Here is a 15,292-nt window from a genome sequence, read left to right on the forward strand (position 1 = left end):
GTAAGATGCCTGTGTGTCCCACAGGTTACACCCTCACTTCCTTCCGGCCCTGTCCAATTTCAGATTCCTCATTAGGAACTGCCAAAATGCCTGAGCTTTCCAAAAAAGCAAAACTTAAAAAAAAAAAAAAAAAAAGGAATATTTAAGCCATCTGTTTTTTTTATTAACCTCCACTTTGGAATGCAGCAGTTCCTTCCCATCAAAATTTGCCAACGGGAATCAACAGGAGGAAAAACCTCACAGCTGGATAAAATTCTGGGCTTTGTGTAAAACAATTGTGAGCTGGTGATGGCACTCACACCCGGAGTGCAGTGGTGTCCCTCTGGGGACATCCCTGCACCTCACCCTTCCCTGCTGGGGCCAGAGGGAGTGAGCAGCTCCAGGGGGATCAGGGGATGGGTGGGTGGCACAGCACACTCCAGCAATGAATGATGCTGCTCTGAGGCTGAGCAGCTCTCCTGGGGCCAAGCAGGCCAGAGGATGACGATGAGTGGCTCAGTATAAATAGCCAAGGGAAGCGGTGGCTCCGGACAAAGGCCTAAAAAGGAGTTTGTTTGGCTTCTCCTGTTGAGCAGGTAGAAAAAACAACATCCTCCTCCTGAGTGCATCACCTTCCTCATTCAGAGCAGGCTGTGTCAGAGGAAGTGGTGTGGGATTCAGCCCTCTTGGAGCTGAGCTCCAGGATGCTGCTGCTGGGAAATCCTTGCTGTCCCCAGAGCCCCAGGTCTGGGGTGTCCCCCTTGGCATGAACAGCTCTGGTGAGACTGGATCAGCTGGGCAGAGCCTGGTGCTGATGACACCAAGTTTGGGGTTTGATCCTTTCATGGGCCAGTTAAGAGCTGGATTGATTCTGCTGGATTCCTTCCAACGACTCTGGGATTGCTCTTGCTCTGTGAAGCAGGGGTGGAAATGCAGGGCAGCACTGTGGCTTGACTGAATGGAGCTGATGCTCTGCTCCGAGCTGGGCACATATGGAATGGCTGGGATAGCCAGGGTGGCAGTGTGATGAAGATCATGGAATTGTGCAGGTTGACAGAGACCTCTGAGATCACCAGGTCCAACCCATCACTGCCAAGGCCACCACTGTCTCATGTCCTCAAGTGCCACATCCACAGGGATTTTAAACCCCTCCAGTGATGGGGACTCCACCACTGCCCTGCCCTGGCCAGGGCTGGACAACTCCTTCTGTGAAGAAACTCGTCCTGATATTCAAACAAACCTCCCCTGGTCCAGCCTGAGGCTGTTCCCTCTCCTCCTGTCCCTGTCCCTGTTCCCTGTTCCCAGATCCCAAATCCCCCCAGTGTCCCCTCCTGGCAGGGAGTTGTGCAGAGCCAGAAATTCCCCCTGAGCCTCCTTTTCTCCAGCCTGAGCCCCTTCCCATCCCCTCAGGGATTCTTCAGCCCCTTCCCATCCCCTCAGGGATTCTCCAGCCCCTTCCCTTCTCCTCAGGGATTCTTCAGCCCCTTCCCATCCCCTCAGGGATTCTCCAGCCCCTTCCCATCTCCTCAGGGATTCTTCAGCCCCTTCCCATCCCCTCAGGGATTCTCCAGCCCCTTCCCCAGATCTCCAATCCCTCAATGGGTTTTTTTTTGTGGTGTGGGACCCCAAACTGCCCCCATGATTCATGGTGAACATTGCACGAGATGAAACGCATTGCTTGCTCCTCAGGGAGGACCTGAGGGGGATGAGAGGACAAAGAGATGAGGGGATGAAGAGAAGAGGGGATGAAGGGATGAAGGAATGAGGGGACGAGAGAATGAGGGAACGAGAGGATGAGGGGAGGAGAAGATGAGGGGATAAGGAGATGAGGGGACGAGAGGATGAGGGGCGGATGTCATGAGGGGATGAGGGGATGAGATGATGAAGATATGAGGGGATGAGGAGATGAGGGGATGAGAGGATGAGGGGACAAGAGGATGAGGGGCGGATGCCATGAGGGGACGAGGGGACGAGAGGATGAAGGGATGACAGGATGAACAAATGAGAGGATGAGCGGATGAGGATGAGAGGATGAGAGGCGGATGCCATGAGGGGCTGAGGGGCTGAGCTGACGAAGCAACGAGCGGCCGCGGGCCGGCGCCATGAGGGGAGGGCAGACAGCGCCCCCTGGCGTGGCGCGCAGGCCGCGGCCGGGCCGTGAGGCCATGGCGGAGCTGAGGCAGCGCGGCCGCCGCGCCGGGCCCGCCGCTCCTGCCCAGCCCTGCCGGCTCCTCCCGGCTCCTCCCGGCTCCTCCCGGCCCTGCCGGCTCCTCCCGGCTCCTCCCGGCTCCTCCCGGCTCCTCCCGGCCCCTCCCGGCCCCGCCGCCCTGCCCGGCCCCGCTCGGCCCCGCTCGGCCACGCCAGCTCCTCTCGCCCACCGAAGCCGCTGGAAAAGCCAGGCTTACTTGTTGGAGGTGCCTTGTAAATTGGTGAGGAGCGTGAAGTTGTTCCTCACGCTTCTTAGGCTGGCCAGCACCTGAGGGAGACAGAACAGCAGGCGTCACCTTCTCCGCTTTAATGCTTTAGAAAAAGTGTCTCAGAGGCCGAAACGCCACCGACTCACCTGGGCGAAAGGTGTGACAATCAGGTCGTCGCCATGCCTAAGGAAAAATGGAGAAAATGCTTAATTTCTGTACAAATTTACCTTCAGACAGAGCAAAATTCACCTCGGGGAGCCAGCATTTTCCCGAGGGGGTTTTCCTCGCGAGCGAACAGTTAGTTAAGAGCGCACAAAAACTTGTTCCTGATGGAAAGGTCACCGTGCGGATCCAAAACAACCGGCTGCAGCGAGCGCTCCGACTGGGAACGCCAGGCAATAAAAGGCAGGAAATTCAAAAGTTAAGGCTCAGCCTTGCACCAGGGTGGAAAAAAACCAACCGTAGTGGTGCGGGGAAAGGTCACCTTTGAATTTCCTGGCTTTTGTTGATCTCTGTCGCAGTCTTTAATCTTGTTCAGACGCCGGGTTTTGTCCGGCGGTTTTCATCATGGAAGATTTGAGCAGAAGTTGTGAACAAAATACATCATTGCCAGCAGTAAGAGGGAATTTTTTTTTTTTTCTTTTTTTGTGGTATTAGTTATGGTACTTGTGGTGTATGGAGCATGCTGAATGATTTACCTAACTGAGAGATGGCAGGGTGTAGAATTATTGAGAGGTTTTAAAGCCCATCCAGTCTCACCCCCTGCCATGCAGGGATATTTTCCAGTATCCCAGGTGGATCCAAACCCATCCAGCCTGGCCTTGGGCACTGCCAGGGATCCAGGGGCAGCCACAGCTGCTCTGGGCACCCTCCCAGCCAGGAATTCCTTCCCAAAATCCCACCTGTCCCTCTGGAGAGTTGTCCACCAGTGCTGGACCCCTCCAAATTGGAATTCTCCCCTCTGTGCTGCCACTGAGATCATCCCCTTGGGTATCAGTGCTATTAAGTGTAAATTTAATTAAAATTGCCTCCCACTGATGGAGACTCTCTCCCAAGTGCTAGCAGAGCTTTAATGCCCACAGTGGATGGACACAGCCATGAATTTGGGGGAAATTACGGGATTCCCCCACCCCAGCTCACTGCTGGGAATTATTACAACCCACCATTTACACCAAACACTATTTGCATAATTTCAAGTATTTCCTTCAATAAATATTTACTCTGTTTCAGCTCACAGCAGGGATATTTTCTCTCAGAATTCTAATGGATCTGGCTAATATTCAGATTTCCATTCCGTGACAAAACTTTCGCAACAGCTCAACTTTGTTTAACGAGCACTTTTTTTATAGCTTAATGGCCACTTTAAAACTTTAAAATGTGCCTTTCACAATGAAGGGCTGGGAATCCATCTGTGGGCATTGATCCTCTCGAGCTCAGCTGTCTGTCTCAGCTCATTTTCCACTCAGTTTTAGGGAACAGCCCCCAAAACAGGATGGGGAACAGCAATACTGAAAATAAAAGTACAGCACAACTTCTCTGCTACACCAGGATATGGCTTTGAAAACTCTTCTACTAAATTCTGGAGAAAATGGGAATATTTGAAGGATGGCATGGGAATATTTGAAGGATATGGCTTTGAAAGTTATTCTGCTAAATTCTGAAGAAAATGGGAATATTTGAAGGATGGCATGGGAATATTTGTAGGATATGGCTTTGAAAGCTCTTCTGCTAAATTCTGGAGAAAATGGGAATATTTGAAGGAGGGCATGGGAATATTTGAATGATGGGAGAGGATGTTGGATCTTTTGTGCATTCCAGCTATGAAATGTGCCCGTACCACCCCTAAGCTCTTGTTAACAGAGCTCTGAGGGTTCGAGCAGCACACGAAGCTCCTGGGGAGTGTAGAGCAGAGCTGAACTGATGCTTACTGTTCGCTGGGCAGGGAGGAGTTCCTGGACATGGTCTTTGGCGAGAGGTCATAGTCGCTGTCGGAGCGGTAGAGGAAGGACTCGCGGCGCTGGCTGTGGCCAGGGAAGGTGGTGTGCAGCACGAGTCCCGAGGAGGAGCCGGCCTGCGGGTCCAGCGGGCTGCGCCCCGGGGACGGGCCGTTCTCCACATCGAAGCTGCCAACGGAGCACAGAGCGCGGGTCACAGCCTGCCGAGAGGGCTGGCGGGGCGGGGGCAGCGCGGGGCGAGCCCCGAGTCACCGAGTCACCGTGTCACCGTGTCACCGTGTCACCCGGGGGGGCGAGCCCCGGCTCAGCCTGTCACCGTGTCACCTCAGAGGGGTGAGCCCCGAGTCACTGTGTCACCGTGTCACCCGGGGGGCGAGCCCCGAGTCGCCCTGTCACCTCAGAGGGGGGAGCCCCGGCTCACCCTGTCACCGTGTCACCTCAGAGGGGTGAGCCCCGAGTCACCGTGTCACCGTGTCACCCGGGGGGGCGAGCCCCGAGTCACTGTGTCACCGTGTCACCGTGTCACCCGGGGGGCGAGCCCCGAGTCACCGTGTCACCGTGTCACCTTGTCACCACGGGGGGCGAGCCCCGAGTCACTGTGTCACCTCAGAGGGGGGAGCCCCGGCTCACCCTGTCACCGTGTCACCCCGGGGGGCGAGCCCCGAGTCACCGTGTCACCGTGTCACCCCGGGGGGGCGAGCCCCGAGTCACCCTGTCACTGTGTCACTCCGGGGGACGAGCCCCGGCTCACCGGCTCACCCTGCCACCGTGTCACCTCAGAGGGGTGAGGCCCGGGTCACCCTGTCACCATGTCACCGTGTCACCCGGGGGGTGAGCCCCGGCTCACCCTGTCACCTCAGAGGGGCGAGCCCCGGCTCACCGGCTCACCCTGCCACCGTGTCACCTCAGAGGGGTGAGCCCCGGGTCACCCTGTCATCTCAGAGGGGCGAGCCCCGGCTCACCCTGTCACCGTGTCACCCCAGCGGGGCTTGCACCGTGTCACCATGTCACCTCAGAGGGGCGAGCCCCGAGTCACTTCAGCGGGGCTCTCCCTGTGTCACCTCAGAGGGGCTCACCCCGTGTCACCCCAATGTGGCTCTCCCCGTGTCACCTCAGTGTGGCTCACCCTGTGTCACCCCAATGTGGCTCTCTCCATGTCACCTCAGCGTGGCTCTCCCTGTGTCACCCCAATGTGGCTCTCCCCGTGTCACCCCAATGTGGCTCTCCCTGTGTCACCTGCCTGTGGTCACCAGAGCCACCCGCTTGTGTGCCAGAAGCCCCCTGCATGACCATAGACATTTGTCCCATTTGTCCCCGAGCCTCCTGTCCTGCCTCTGCTCACTCATCCTTCTCCCAGCTCTCAGCAGATGAAGAGGGCAGGGTAGATTAGGGCTGATGGAGAATCCATCCCTGTGAGGGTGGGCAGGCCCTGGGATAGAATTCCCAGAGGAGCTGTGGCTGCCCCTGGATCCCTGGCAGCATCCAAGGCCAGGCTGGATGGGGCTTGGAGCAGCCTGGAATAATGGAAGGTGTCCCTGCCACGGCAGGGGAGGGATGAGATGGACTTTAAGGTCCCTCCCAACCCAAACCATTCCAGGATTCCAGGATTCTAAACACCCCACTCCACCCTCCAGGCCTTTTGCACAAGCCCTGGGGTTCAATTTGCCAAACCTCACTCCAAGTGTTACAAGCACAACAGGGACTGAAAACACCACAATGTGACAACAACTCTCCAGCCCAGCCCTGTCCCCATCTGCTCTGGAGCCAAACTTTGGAAATCCTGCAAGATTTGGTTTGCAAGCACTTGGCAGTTGTGGGAGCTGGATGCCCAAACCATGTTTTAGCCATTCAAGGTATCAGTTCAGTGAATTTTTAACAGCTGTGCTGCAAAATGAAAGGCTGTTAAAAAACTAAAAAAAAAAAAAAAAAAAAAAAAAGCACTAAACTTTTTGTCACCTTTTCCATCTTACACCCACTTTCTTGTGGTTTCATAACTTGGCTGCTGCAACCCGTGGCTGAAGTCACCCTGGCCACTCCAGCGAGTGACACCCCTTGTAAAGGCTGAAAACGAGCAGGCTGGCCTCCTCTGCCTGGGCACTTGGGCCTGATGGATACAGCAGATGTGTGACCATGGCCAGAAAGCCAAGGGAGGTATGGCCATGCTCAGGAGGAGTTTCCTTGCCCTTGGAAGTCAGGTTTTGTCCCCTTGCAGCAGGAACTGAGTGCTTGATCCATGCTGGATTGGTCCCACCAGGACACCAGGGGTCCCTGACATTCCTTTCGCACTCCCTCCATTCCTTAATCCAGAAAATTCCCTGAGTGGCAGGGAAGACCCCAGCTCTCCATCTTCTCTGTTCTCATTAATGCCTGAACCTGCCTGAATCCTGCAAGTTTTCCACATTTCTGCATCACTGGGACGAGCTGGACACGTCAGGCTGCCTTGGTGAGCAGCCTGGCACGGCCAGTGCCCAGCTGGGAATTCTGTGGCTGCTCCAGGTCCTGCTGCCTGCTTCCCCTGCTCCCTGTTCCAGCACCTGGAATTCTGCCCTGCAGATCACGTGGTTAATCCAACTGAAAAGTGCTTTTATCCCTTTCCTCAAGTTCAATGTGCAGCCACGCCAGAGCTCCTCGGGCTCTTTTTCCTCAGCCTTGATCCAGCACTCAGCCACCCACGGGCTCAGCCAGCAGTTAACAGAAAATTCCCCAAAAAGTGACTGATCCCAGAGTTTGGAGTTACCTCTGCCAGGAGTGAACAGGCACTCCCAGAGGTACAGCCTGTGAGCAAGACCCTCAAAACTCAGGAATAACTCTGCTGTCACTGCTTTTTAATAGTTACAAGAACTGGAATATGGGAGAATATTCCCCTTGGATGATCCAACCTTAGGAAAATGTGACCTGACATACACAGAGCAAGAGTTGAACCTTGTGTTTGTCACAGTTGCTCCTGGTTTGCACAACACCCACCTGGAACCGTGTCCTGATGCCAAAAACATCCCCCAAACAAACATTTGCTGGAATTGGTTAGAACTGCAATGGGATTGTAAAGTTGCCTTCCCAGAGCTGCATTTCCCACTAATTTTTTTTTATTGGAAGTTAACTGCTGAGCTCTGCTGGAAAAACTTCATCACTGTGTTCAGAACACTGCACAGACTGTGAGGGTCCACTCCAAAGCCTGCACACCCCACAGGCTTTGTCCAAGTGGAAAAAAAGCTGCATTTACCTACTTAAAAATAAGGATGGCAGAGTACAAAGCACAAAATTTCCTTTTCAGTTTATCCTTAAGTAACAGCACTCACAGTGAGACACCCCATTGTGATATAAATTGTGTTATCTAAACATATGGACCAGAAATTTGATATCTAAGGCTCCTATAAATCCTTCAGAAATCCCTGTCTCTCTAGGACATGTGGGAGCTGCCAGAATTCCCTGCCTGCCTCCAACCTGTGTTATCAAATTTATTTACCAACATTTCCCAGTGCTGGACACTCTCAGGGGTGAGCAGAGCCCACCAAGGGGTTCCAGGGAATCAAAGAGGCTCCAGAGGAGGGAAGGTGGCAGCAGCACCAGAAGAGCTGCCCAGGGCAGTGGTGGAGTCTCCATCCATGGAGGGAGTTAAAGCCATGAGAATGGGGACATGGTCAGTGGTGGAGTCCCCATTCCTAAAGAGATTTAAAGCCATGAGAATGGGGACATGGTCAATGGTGGAGTCCCCATTCCTAAAGAGATTTAAAGCCATGTAAATGTGGCACTTGGGGACATGCTCAGTGGTGGAGTCCCCATTCCTGGAAGGATTTAAAGCCATTTGAATGGGTACATGCTCAGTGGTGGAGTCTCCATTCCTAAAGGGATTTAAAACCATGTGAATGTGGCACTTGGGGACACGGTCAATGGTGGGAATGGATGGGTTTGGTCACCTTGGAAGTCTTTTCCAAGTGATTCCACCATCCGTGTGGGATGAGCCTCAGCCCAGCCCGTCCTGTGTCCCAGCAGGGCAGAGCTGGGATGGAAAGGAGCCTTTTCCATGTTTCTGTCCAGACTCCACAGCCAGCTCTCTGGGATGGAGGAGCAGGGAGGGCAGAGGGGCAGCTGCAGCTCCGTCCCTTCATCCTGTGAATCCCAGAAAAGCCAGATCTGAGGGAAGCCTTGGAGAAGGAAGGAGACAGCAGGTGGCAGGAGTTAGCTGCGAGCGAGCACCGGCCTGGCCTGGCAGAGCCGAGCCTGGGGAATGAGATCCGGGTAATGAACAGACAACGGCGAGCCAGGAGAAATCATTGTAAAACACTGCGAGGCTCCGTGAGTCACTCTGCAAACAAAGGGAATTGATAACACAGCCCCAGCTGCTCCAATGCTGCGGTGTTACTGTAACAGCGATCGCACCACCTCCTGAGCCGCAGGACTCACAGCATCACTGCACATTCCCCAAAATCCCACCTGAGCGTCCCTGTCCGAGCGCTGCAGGAGCTGCTCCTGCAGCCCCGGGGCCGGGACCATTCCCTGGGGGCAAAACCTTCCCCAAAATCCAACCTAAACCTCCCCAGCACAGCTCCAGCCTTCCCTGGGATCCTGTCCCTGTCCCAGAGAATAAACTGGTGCCTTCCCTCCCCTGCCCTCGGGAGGAGCTCCAGACCCTGGAGAGTCTCTCCTCAGTCTCCTCCAGCAGGAAAAGCCAAGTGCCCTCACATTGGGCATGTTTCCACTCCAGACCCTTCACCAGCTCCAGGAACCCGTGTCCCTGCATTAGCACTGCCCACCAGTAGTTTTGGAAGGTGGCAAATCTGGCAGAAAGGTTGAGAAGCAGGAATGAGCCATGATTTGGATGGAATTCAGAGTCATTCGAGCAGGCACTGCCAGTCAAGTGGTTTCCATGAGCTGCACAGCCCCACAGTTTGCTCTGGAGCATGAGACACAAACACATTGCAGCCCAGCAGGCCAGGCAGGCTCGGGGATTTTTGTTTATGTTGGGAATTTACACTTTTCCCGAGGATGACAGCACTGACTCTCCAGGAAGGTTCACCATCTGCTTTTCCTTCCCAGAGTCATTCCTGAGGAAGTTACTCCCCATCTCCTAACTACAGCACCCCCTTTATGATATCAGTGTTTCCAAAATATTTCCAGAGGTTTGGGTGGACTTGGTTGATTATAAATCCCATTTCTGAGATTCATGAATCTCACCAAGACATCCCTCAGGATCCTTAAAACCATAAAAAAGGAAAATGCTGTTCCTTCCACTGCCTGGCTGCTCTCTAATGCTGTGCACCTGTTCCCCATTATCTGAGCAGCTTGCTGCTTTTCCTAAATTATCTTCCATGTGGAAACCATGCTTGAAACCATCAGCACTTAATGGGCCAGGATGGGGCACAGGGCTCCCTGGGGAGACAGCTCCCAGCTCTGCAGGCATTACTGACCTTCTTCCCCTCCTGACCTTCTACCACTCAGGGAAAACATTGTTACTCCCAGGAACCTCTTAAAAGTTCCAATCCCTCTGCTGGGTTTGTCCTGATTTTTCCATCCAGGTGAGGCCCCACCTGCAGAGCTGCCCCAGCCTGGGAACAACAACAGCAGCACCTGGAGCTGCTGGAGAGAGCCCAGAGGAGACCCTGGGGCTGCTGCAGGGCTGGAGCCCCTCTGGAGCCAGGCTGGGAGAGAGGAGAAGGATCCAGGGAGAGCTCAGAGCCCCTGGCAGGGCCTGGAGGGGCTGCAGGAGAGCTGGAGAGGGGCTGGGGACAAGGGATGGGGGCACAGGACACAGGGAATGGCTGTAAGCTGAGAGAAGATGGATTTAGATGGGATATAGGCAGGAATTCTGGGCTATGAGAGTGGGGAGGAGCTGGGATAGAATTCCCAGATTTGCTGTGGCTGCCCCTGGATCCCTGGCAGTGCCCAAGGACAGCCTGGAGCAGCCTGGGACAGTGGGAGGTGTCCCTGCCATGGCAGGGGTGGAATGGGATGATTTTTAAGCTCCCATGGAAGCCAGACTGGCCCCACAGCCTCAGAGCTCTGTCCCCAGCTGAGCCTGCAGCCCCTGCAGCCCTGTCACAGCAGCACTGACTGGAGTGCTGGTAACAGGAGCTGTCAGCTGCTGCTCAACACAGCACTGAGCCTCTGCATGCATCCAAAACCAAAAATATGTGTTTACTTGACTTTGTAATCTCGGGGTAAAGAAGTTCAAGGCCGGGTCGGACAGGGCTTGGAGCAGACTGGGCTGGTGGGAGGTGTCCCTTGGCAGGGGTGGCACTGGATGATCTTTGAGGTCCCTTTCAACCCAAACCATTCTGTGACTTCACTCTCCATTTCTGCCCCATGGGTACAACAGGCAGAGCAACCAGAGCCCCTGCCCTGCTCACACCCAGAGCACAAAACAGACCCAGAGCTGCTGCTGCTCCCTCTGCAACCCAAATCCACCTTCAGCAGAGCCCTGGGACAAAAATGAGTCCCCAGAGCCCTCCCAGCTGCCAGAACCCACCCAGCAGCACCCTGGGGAGGTTCCTGCAAATGTCAGGGATTGGGTCCAGCACCATGCTGGGCTGGAGATGGTTGGAAAAGTACAGCAGGAGGTAAAAATGAGTTTGGATTCTCTCTATGCATGAAGGGTTCCAAAAAACTTAATCCTTTTCATGTTTACTACAGATAAGCAGCTTGACATTATCCTGTAACAAGTGAACATCATGGGGCTGTTTTAAGTCCCCCAGAGAAGGAATCCTGAGCGCTAAAATCCAGTTGTTATTTTTCCAAATGCACATCCTGGGCTATTTCATCCTCTTGCAATGGTTCTCTGCCATTGATCTCTGGAAAATGCAAGGCACAGTTAAACAAAGCAGACATCCCACCTCTAGTTTTACTTCCAGAGCTTGGAAAGACATATGGATGTGAGCACGATTCCCAACACGGGCAGCAATGCCATTTCCTAAGGGCTTCTTCCTCCTGAAAATATTCCAGCCAACAACTGATGGAGCAGCTGCTTCCCCTCCTCCCCAGCTAAGGCACCACAAGGCAGGACTGGCACAGGTGCCCAGAGCTGCTGTGGCTGCCCCTGGATCCCTGGCAGTGCCCAAGGCCAGGCTGGAGCAGCCTGGGATGGTGGAAGGTCCCTGCCCAAGCCCAGGAGGATTTTGAACATCCCAGGATTCAGTGATGCCACTCCCTGTGCAGCTCTGCTCACCCTCCAGGTGCTCCTGCCCAGCACCCACAGCTCAGCAGCACCAACCCCAGCACCAGCTGTGCTGCTGCTGCATGGCTGAACCCAGCTGAGCCTCCCAGGGGTAAAACTGCCTCTTTTCCCTGCTGGAAGGGCTGGAGTGGCACAGGTGGCACAGGGACAGCACAGCCCCAGACACAGGACTGTGGCAGCACCTGCTGTGTGCCACGCTGCTGGCCCATGGCACAGATGTTTCCACTCCAGCCACAGGGCAGTGTTTATCCCAGCCTGGCCTGGCTGCTCTGCTCTGCTCAGTGTCACTGCAGCTTTCCCAGCCCCAGCCAAGCCCTGCAGCATTTCTCTGTCTCTCCCAATCCACAGCACGGGGATGCTGCCTCCTGTGTTCTGGCTCTTGTGACAGGGACACTGGTGTCTCCTGGTGGGGCTCCAGGACACCTTCCAGCCCTTCTGCCTCTGGACAAGCCTTGGTCCCTGCCCAGAAGCAGCGTGGGGGGACAATTCCACCCAGCAAGTGGAACAGGGGGTGCAGCCCTGCCTTTTCCCACTGGGATATTACCAGCAGCAGAAGGGGAATTCCAGCCCAATATTCCACCTTTTACTGATGCACCTTCAAGCATCTCCTACCCCTCTTAAGTGCAGTCTGCACTTAACTCCCTCCCACAGCCTTCAGCAGGGGTCCCCAGGGTCCAGCCCACCTCAGGAGCTGCTGGCCAGAGCCAGAATTATCCACCCTGCCCTTAAACGGAGCATCCTGGCACCACTCCAGAGACACTTTTCCCTTTCCAGGCAGGGGAAAAGGCTCTGAGCTGCTTCATGCTGTCCAGCCACACTGGAGACAGGAACAAAGTGACATCTTACAGACACCACAGAGTTTCCATTTCACCTGAGCTGAGCAGGCAGCCTTTGAGCTGGAAGATTTACACATTTCCTGCACTAATGTTTTAAATTCCCCCCAGCCCTTCCACGCTATCCAAAAGTCCAGCAGTGGGTGAGTGGAAAGCTGCTGTGCTTGGAAATGCATCCAGCCTTTCCATTTGATTCATGGAATAATTATTTGACCTGGTTTTTGGATTTATCTCCATAATTGGGATCCGTGGAGCCTGTCAGTAACAAGACAGCAAAATGTCCTAAGATAGTATTCAGATCATTAAATCCTTTGGAGACTCGGCCTTTAACAATAATTAATCCAGCTGGGTACATTTCAGCAAAATTTTCCTTGCTTCACATCTCTCAGCTGCACTCTCCATCTCTCCTATCCACAGGAAAGGACACTGACAGCAAATGTCAGAGCCCATGGATGTGACTCCAATCTTTTCAGAGCTGTCACTGATCATTTCAGAAGCTCAAAGCAAAAATTGCCTCATCCAAATCACAGCACCTGCCACCTGCTGCTGCTCGAGGGGCAAAGGGGAAGGTGGAAGATCCTTGGCTCCAAGTGTTTGCTCTGCCTGAGGGGTTTGGGTCATGGGCATGGCTGGGAATGGCACAGAGGGTGTCCCAAGGCCACCAAAGGAAAAGGGATCTCGGTGCTCAAGGACACCTGGTGTGAAAACAAGAGGGGATCAAATGGACAGGAATAAAGTGAGGCTGGAAATCAGGAAATGTGTGCCTGGAGAGCAGCCAGAGCTCTGAGCAGCTTTCCCGTGGGAGTGATGGGGTAAACACCAACTTGGTGTTATTCCTGCTGGGATTAATACTGAAACTCATCAAACATTGCTCCAGGGAGATCCTGAAGAACCTTCCAGGGCCTCAAGGGGCTCCAGGAGAGCTGAGAGGGACTGGGGAACAGCAGGAGGAGGGGAATGGCTCCCCAGTGCCAGAGGTTAGATGGGAGGTTGGGCAGGAATTGTTCCCTGGGGGGTGGAATAGAATTCCCTGGAATTCCAGAATTCTTCCAGAATAGAAGCTGTGGCTGTCCCTGGACCCCTGCAGTGTCCCAGCCCAGGCTGGACACTGGGGTGGAGCAGCCTGGGGCAGTGGGAGGTGTCCCTGCCATGCAGGAACCAGATGAGCTCTAAGATCCCTCCCAGTGCAAACCATTCCATGATTCCTCAGCTCTGTGAGAGCCCAGCTCAGGCACAGGCAGAGCCTGCCAGCCCAGACAGTATTTCCATAAATTTGCATTTTTCCTAAGGCCAGTGAGGCAGAAGGGACCCTCAGCAGGGACAGCTCTGCCTCCCCTCCTCCTGCAGCTGCAAAACAAAACAGGGGAAAAGAGGGTCAAGCTAAACCCCAGATTTTCATTTCTGCCCTTAAATCACAAGGGCTGCAATGAGCTTTAATCACTCAGGACAGCAAACTGGATTCAGCAGAAGGAAAAGCTTCTCAACGTGGAGAGAAGTCAGAGGTGGTGAGCAGCAAGAACAAAACCTTTTAAAGGAATGATTGAGAGGCCAAAAATCCAGGCAGGGCAGAAATCCTGCAGCACATTTCATGTGGTTTGTGCCAAATGGTGGGGTCAGGCAGCAAATCAAACCCTCTTGGGATGATTTTGCTGATGTGAAAACAGATAGAGCACTGCTGGCACCCAAAATATCATTTAATAACACTGTTAATGTTCCCCAGACCTGCTCCAGGGCTCATTTTGATCTTCCCTAATTAATGATCCTTCAGAAGCTGTTTCATGTAGAAAATCACTTGCTGCAATCACTGTTTGGGAGTCACTTCCTCCAAACCATAAAGCTTTTCAAAAGAAATAAGAGATGTGGGGGCACCGAACAAAATCAGCCCCAAACTCAAATCTGAAACAAGCCATCAAGTCCAGGAGCATCAAACAACACAACAAAGCAGCCACAGCCACTTGGAAATTCGGGATAAATAGGAGCAGAGCCCATGGTATGATTAATTACTGCTTAATTACACAGAAGGTGAAGTTTGCAGTGTGAGTAAGCACAAATGTGTGGGCCTGGCACAAAACCTTTGTATCTGATTGCAGCTCCAGCTGCATTCCTCAGCTAACAGAACTGAGCCATCCTGGGGCTTTGAGGGCATTGATAAGGGGTTTGACCTGAGCTAACGAGGAATGAGTGGGCAGAGGCAATCGATGGCCAAAGTGGAGCCATTTGAGAATACTGACTCGCTGTGGGGAAACACTGGGTGTGCAGAGGAGGCACTGAGGGGTTACTGCCACGGGGAGGAAGAGATGTTGGAGATCACTGCTGGAGCACAGGAGAGAAAACAGCTGGGATTAGTGGGAAGCTGAGAAAAACACCTGGAATTAGTGAGAGGCTGATTGAAAACACCTGAATTTAGTGAGGAGCTGCTGGGAACACCTGAAATTAGTGAGGAATTAGTGAAAACACCTGGAATTAGTGAGGGAAAAAAAATAAATCTGAAATTAGTTAAAAACTGATTAAAAACACCTGAAACTTGTAAGGGGCTGCTGGAAACAGCTGAAATTAGAGAGAATTTAGGGAAAACACCTGAAATTAGTGGGAAGCTGATTAAAAACACCTGAAATTAGTGAGGATTTAGTGAAAATGCCTGAATTTAGTGAGAAGCTGATAACAACACTTGAAAGTAATGAGAAATTAGTGAAAACACCTGAAATTAGTGGGAAGCTGATATCAACACCTGGAATTAGTGAGGATTTAGTGAAAACACCTGAATTTAGTGAGGAACTGCTGGAATAGATGGGGAGCAATGGCCATAAGCTAAACCACAAATTCCAGCTGAACATGGGGAAGAATTTCTTTACCCTGAGGGTGGCAGAGCACTGGAAGAGCTGCCCAGGGAGCTCATGAAGCTTCTCCCTGGAGATATCCCAAACCCCCCTGGATGTGTCG

General features: G+C 53.3%; 1 protein-coding gene across 1 annotated transcript in view; it reads right to left on the reverse strand.

Moving 5' to 3' along the window:
- PDE4B (phosphodiesterase 4B) overlaps positions 1-15,292 on the reverse strand; it is a 136,246-nt gene that overhangs the window by 57,725 nt on the left and 63,229 nt on the right. The window contains exons 2-4 of the mRNA XM_056497797.1: positions 4,325-4,519; positions 2,543-2,579; positions 2,385-2,455 (exon numbers count right to left, since the gene is read on the reverse strand). Coding sequence (XP_056353772.1) covers positions 2,385-2,455; positions 2,543-2,579; positions 4,325-4,519 — 303 coding nt within the window. The remainder of the gene's footprint in view (positions 1-2,384; positions 2,456-2,542; positions 2,580-4,324; positions 4,520-15,292) is intronic.

Source organism: Oenanthe melanoleuca, chromosome 8 (genome assembly GCF_029582105.1).
Source record: "Oenanthe melanoleuca isolate GR-GAL-2019-014 chromosome 8, OMel1.0, whole genome shotgun sequence".
Taxonomy (NCBI): domain Eukaryota; kingdom Metazoa; phylum Chordata; class Aves; order Passeriformes; family Muscicapidae; genus Oenanthe; species Oenanthe melanoleuca.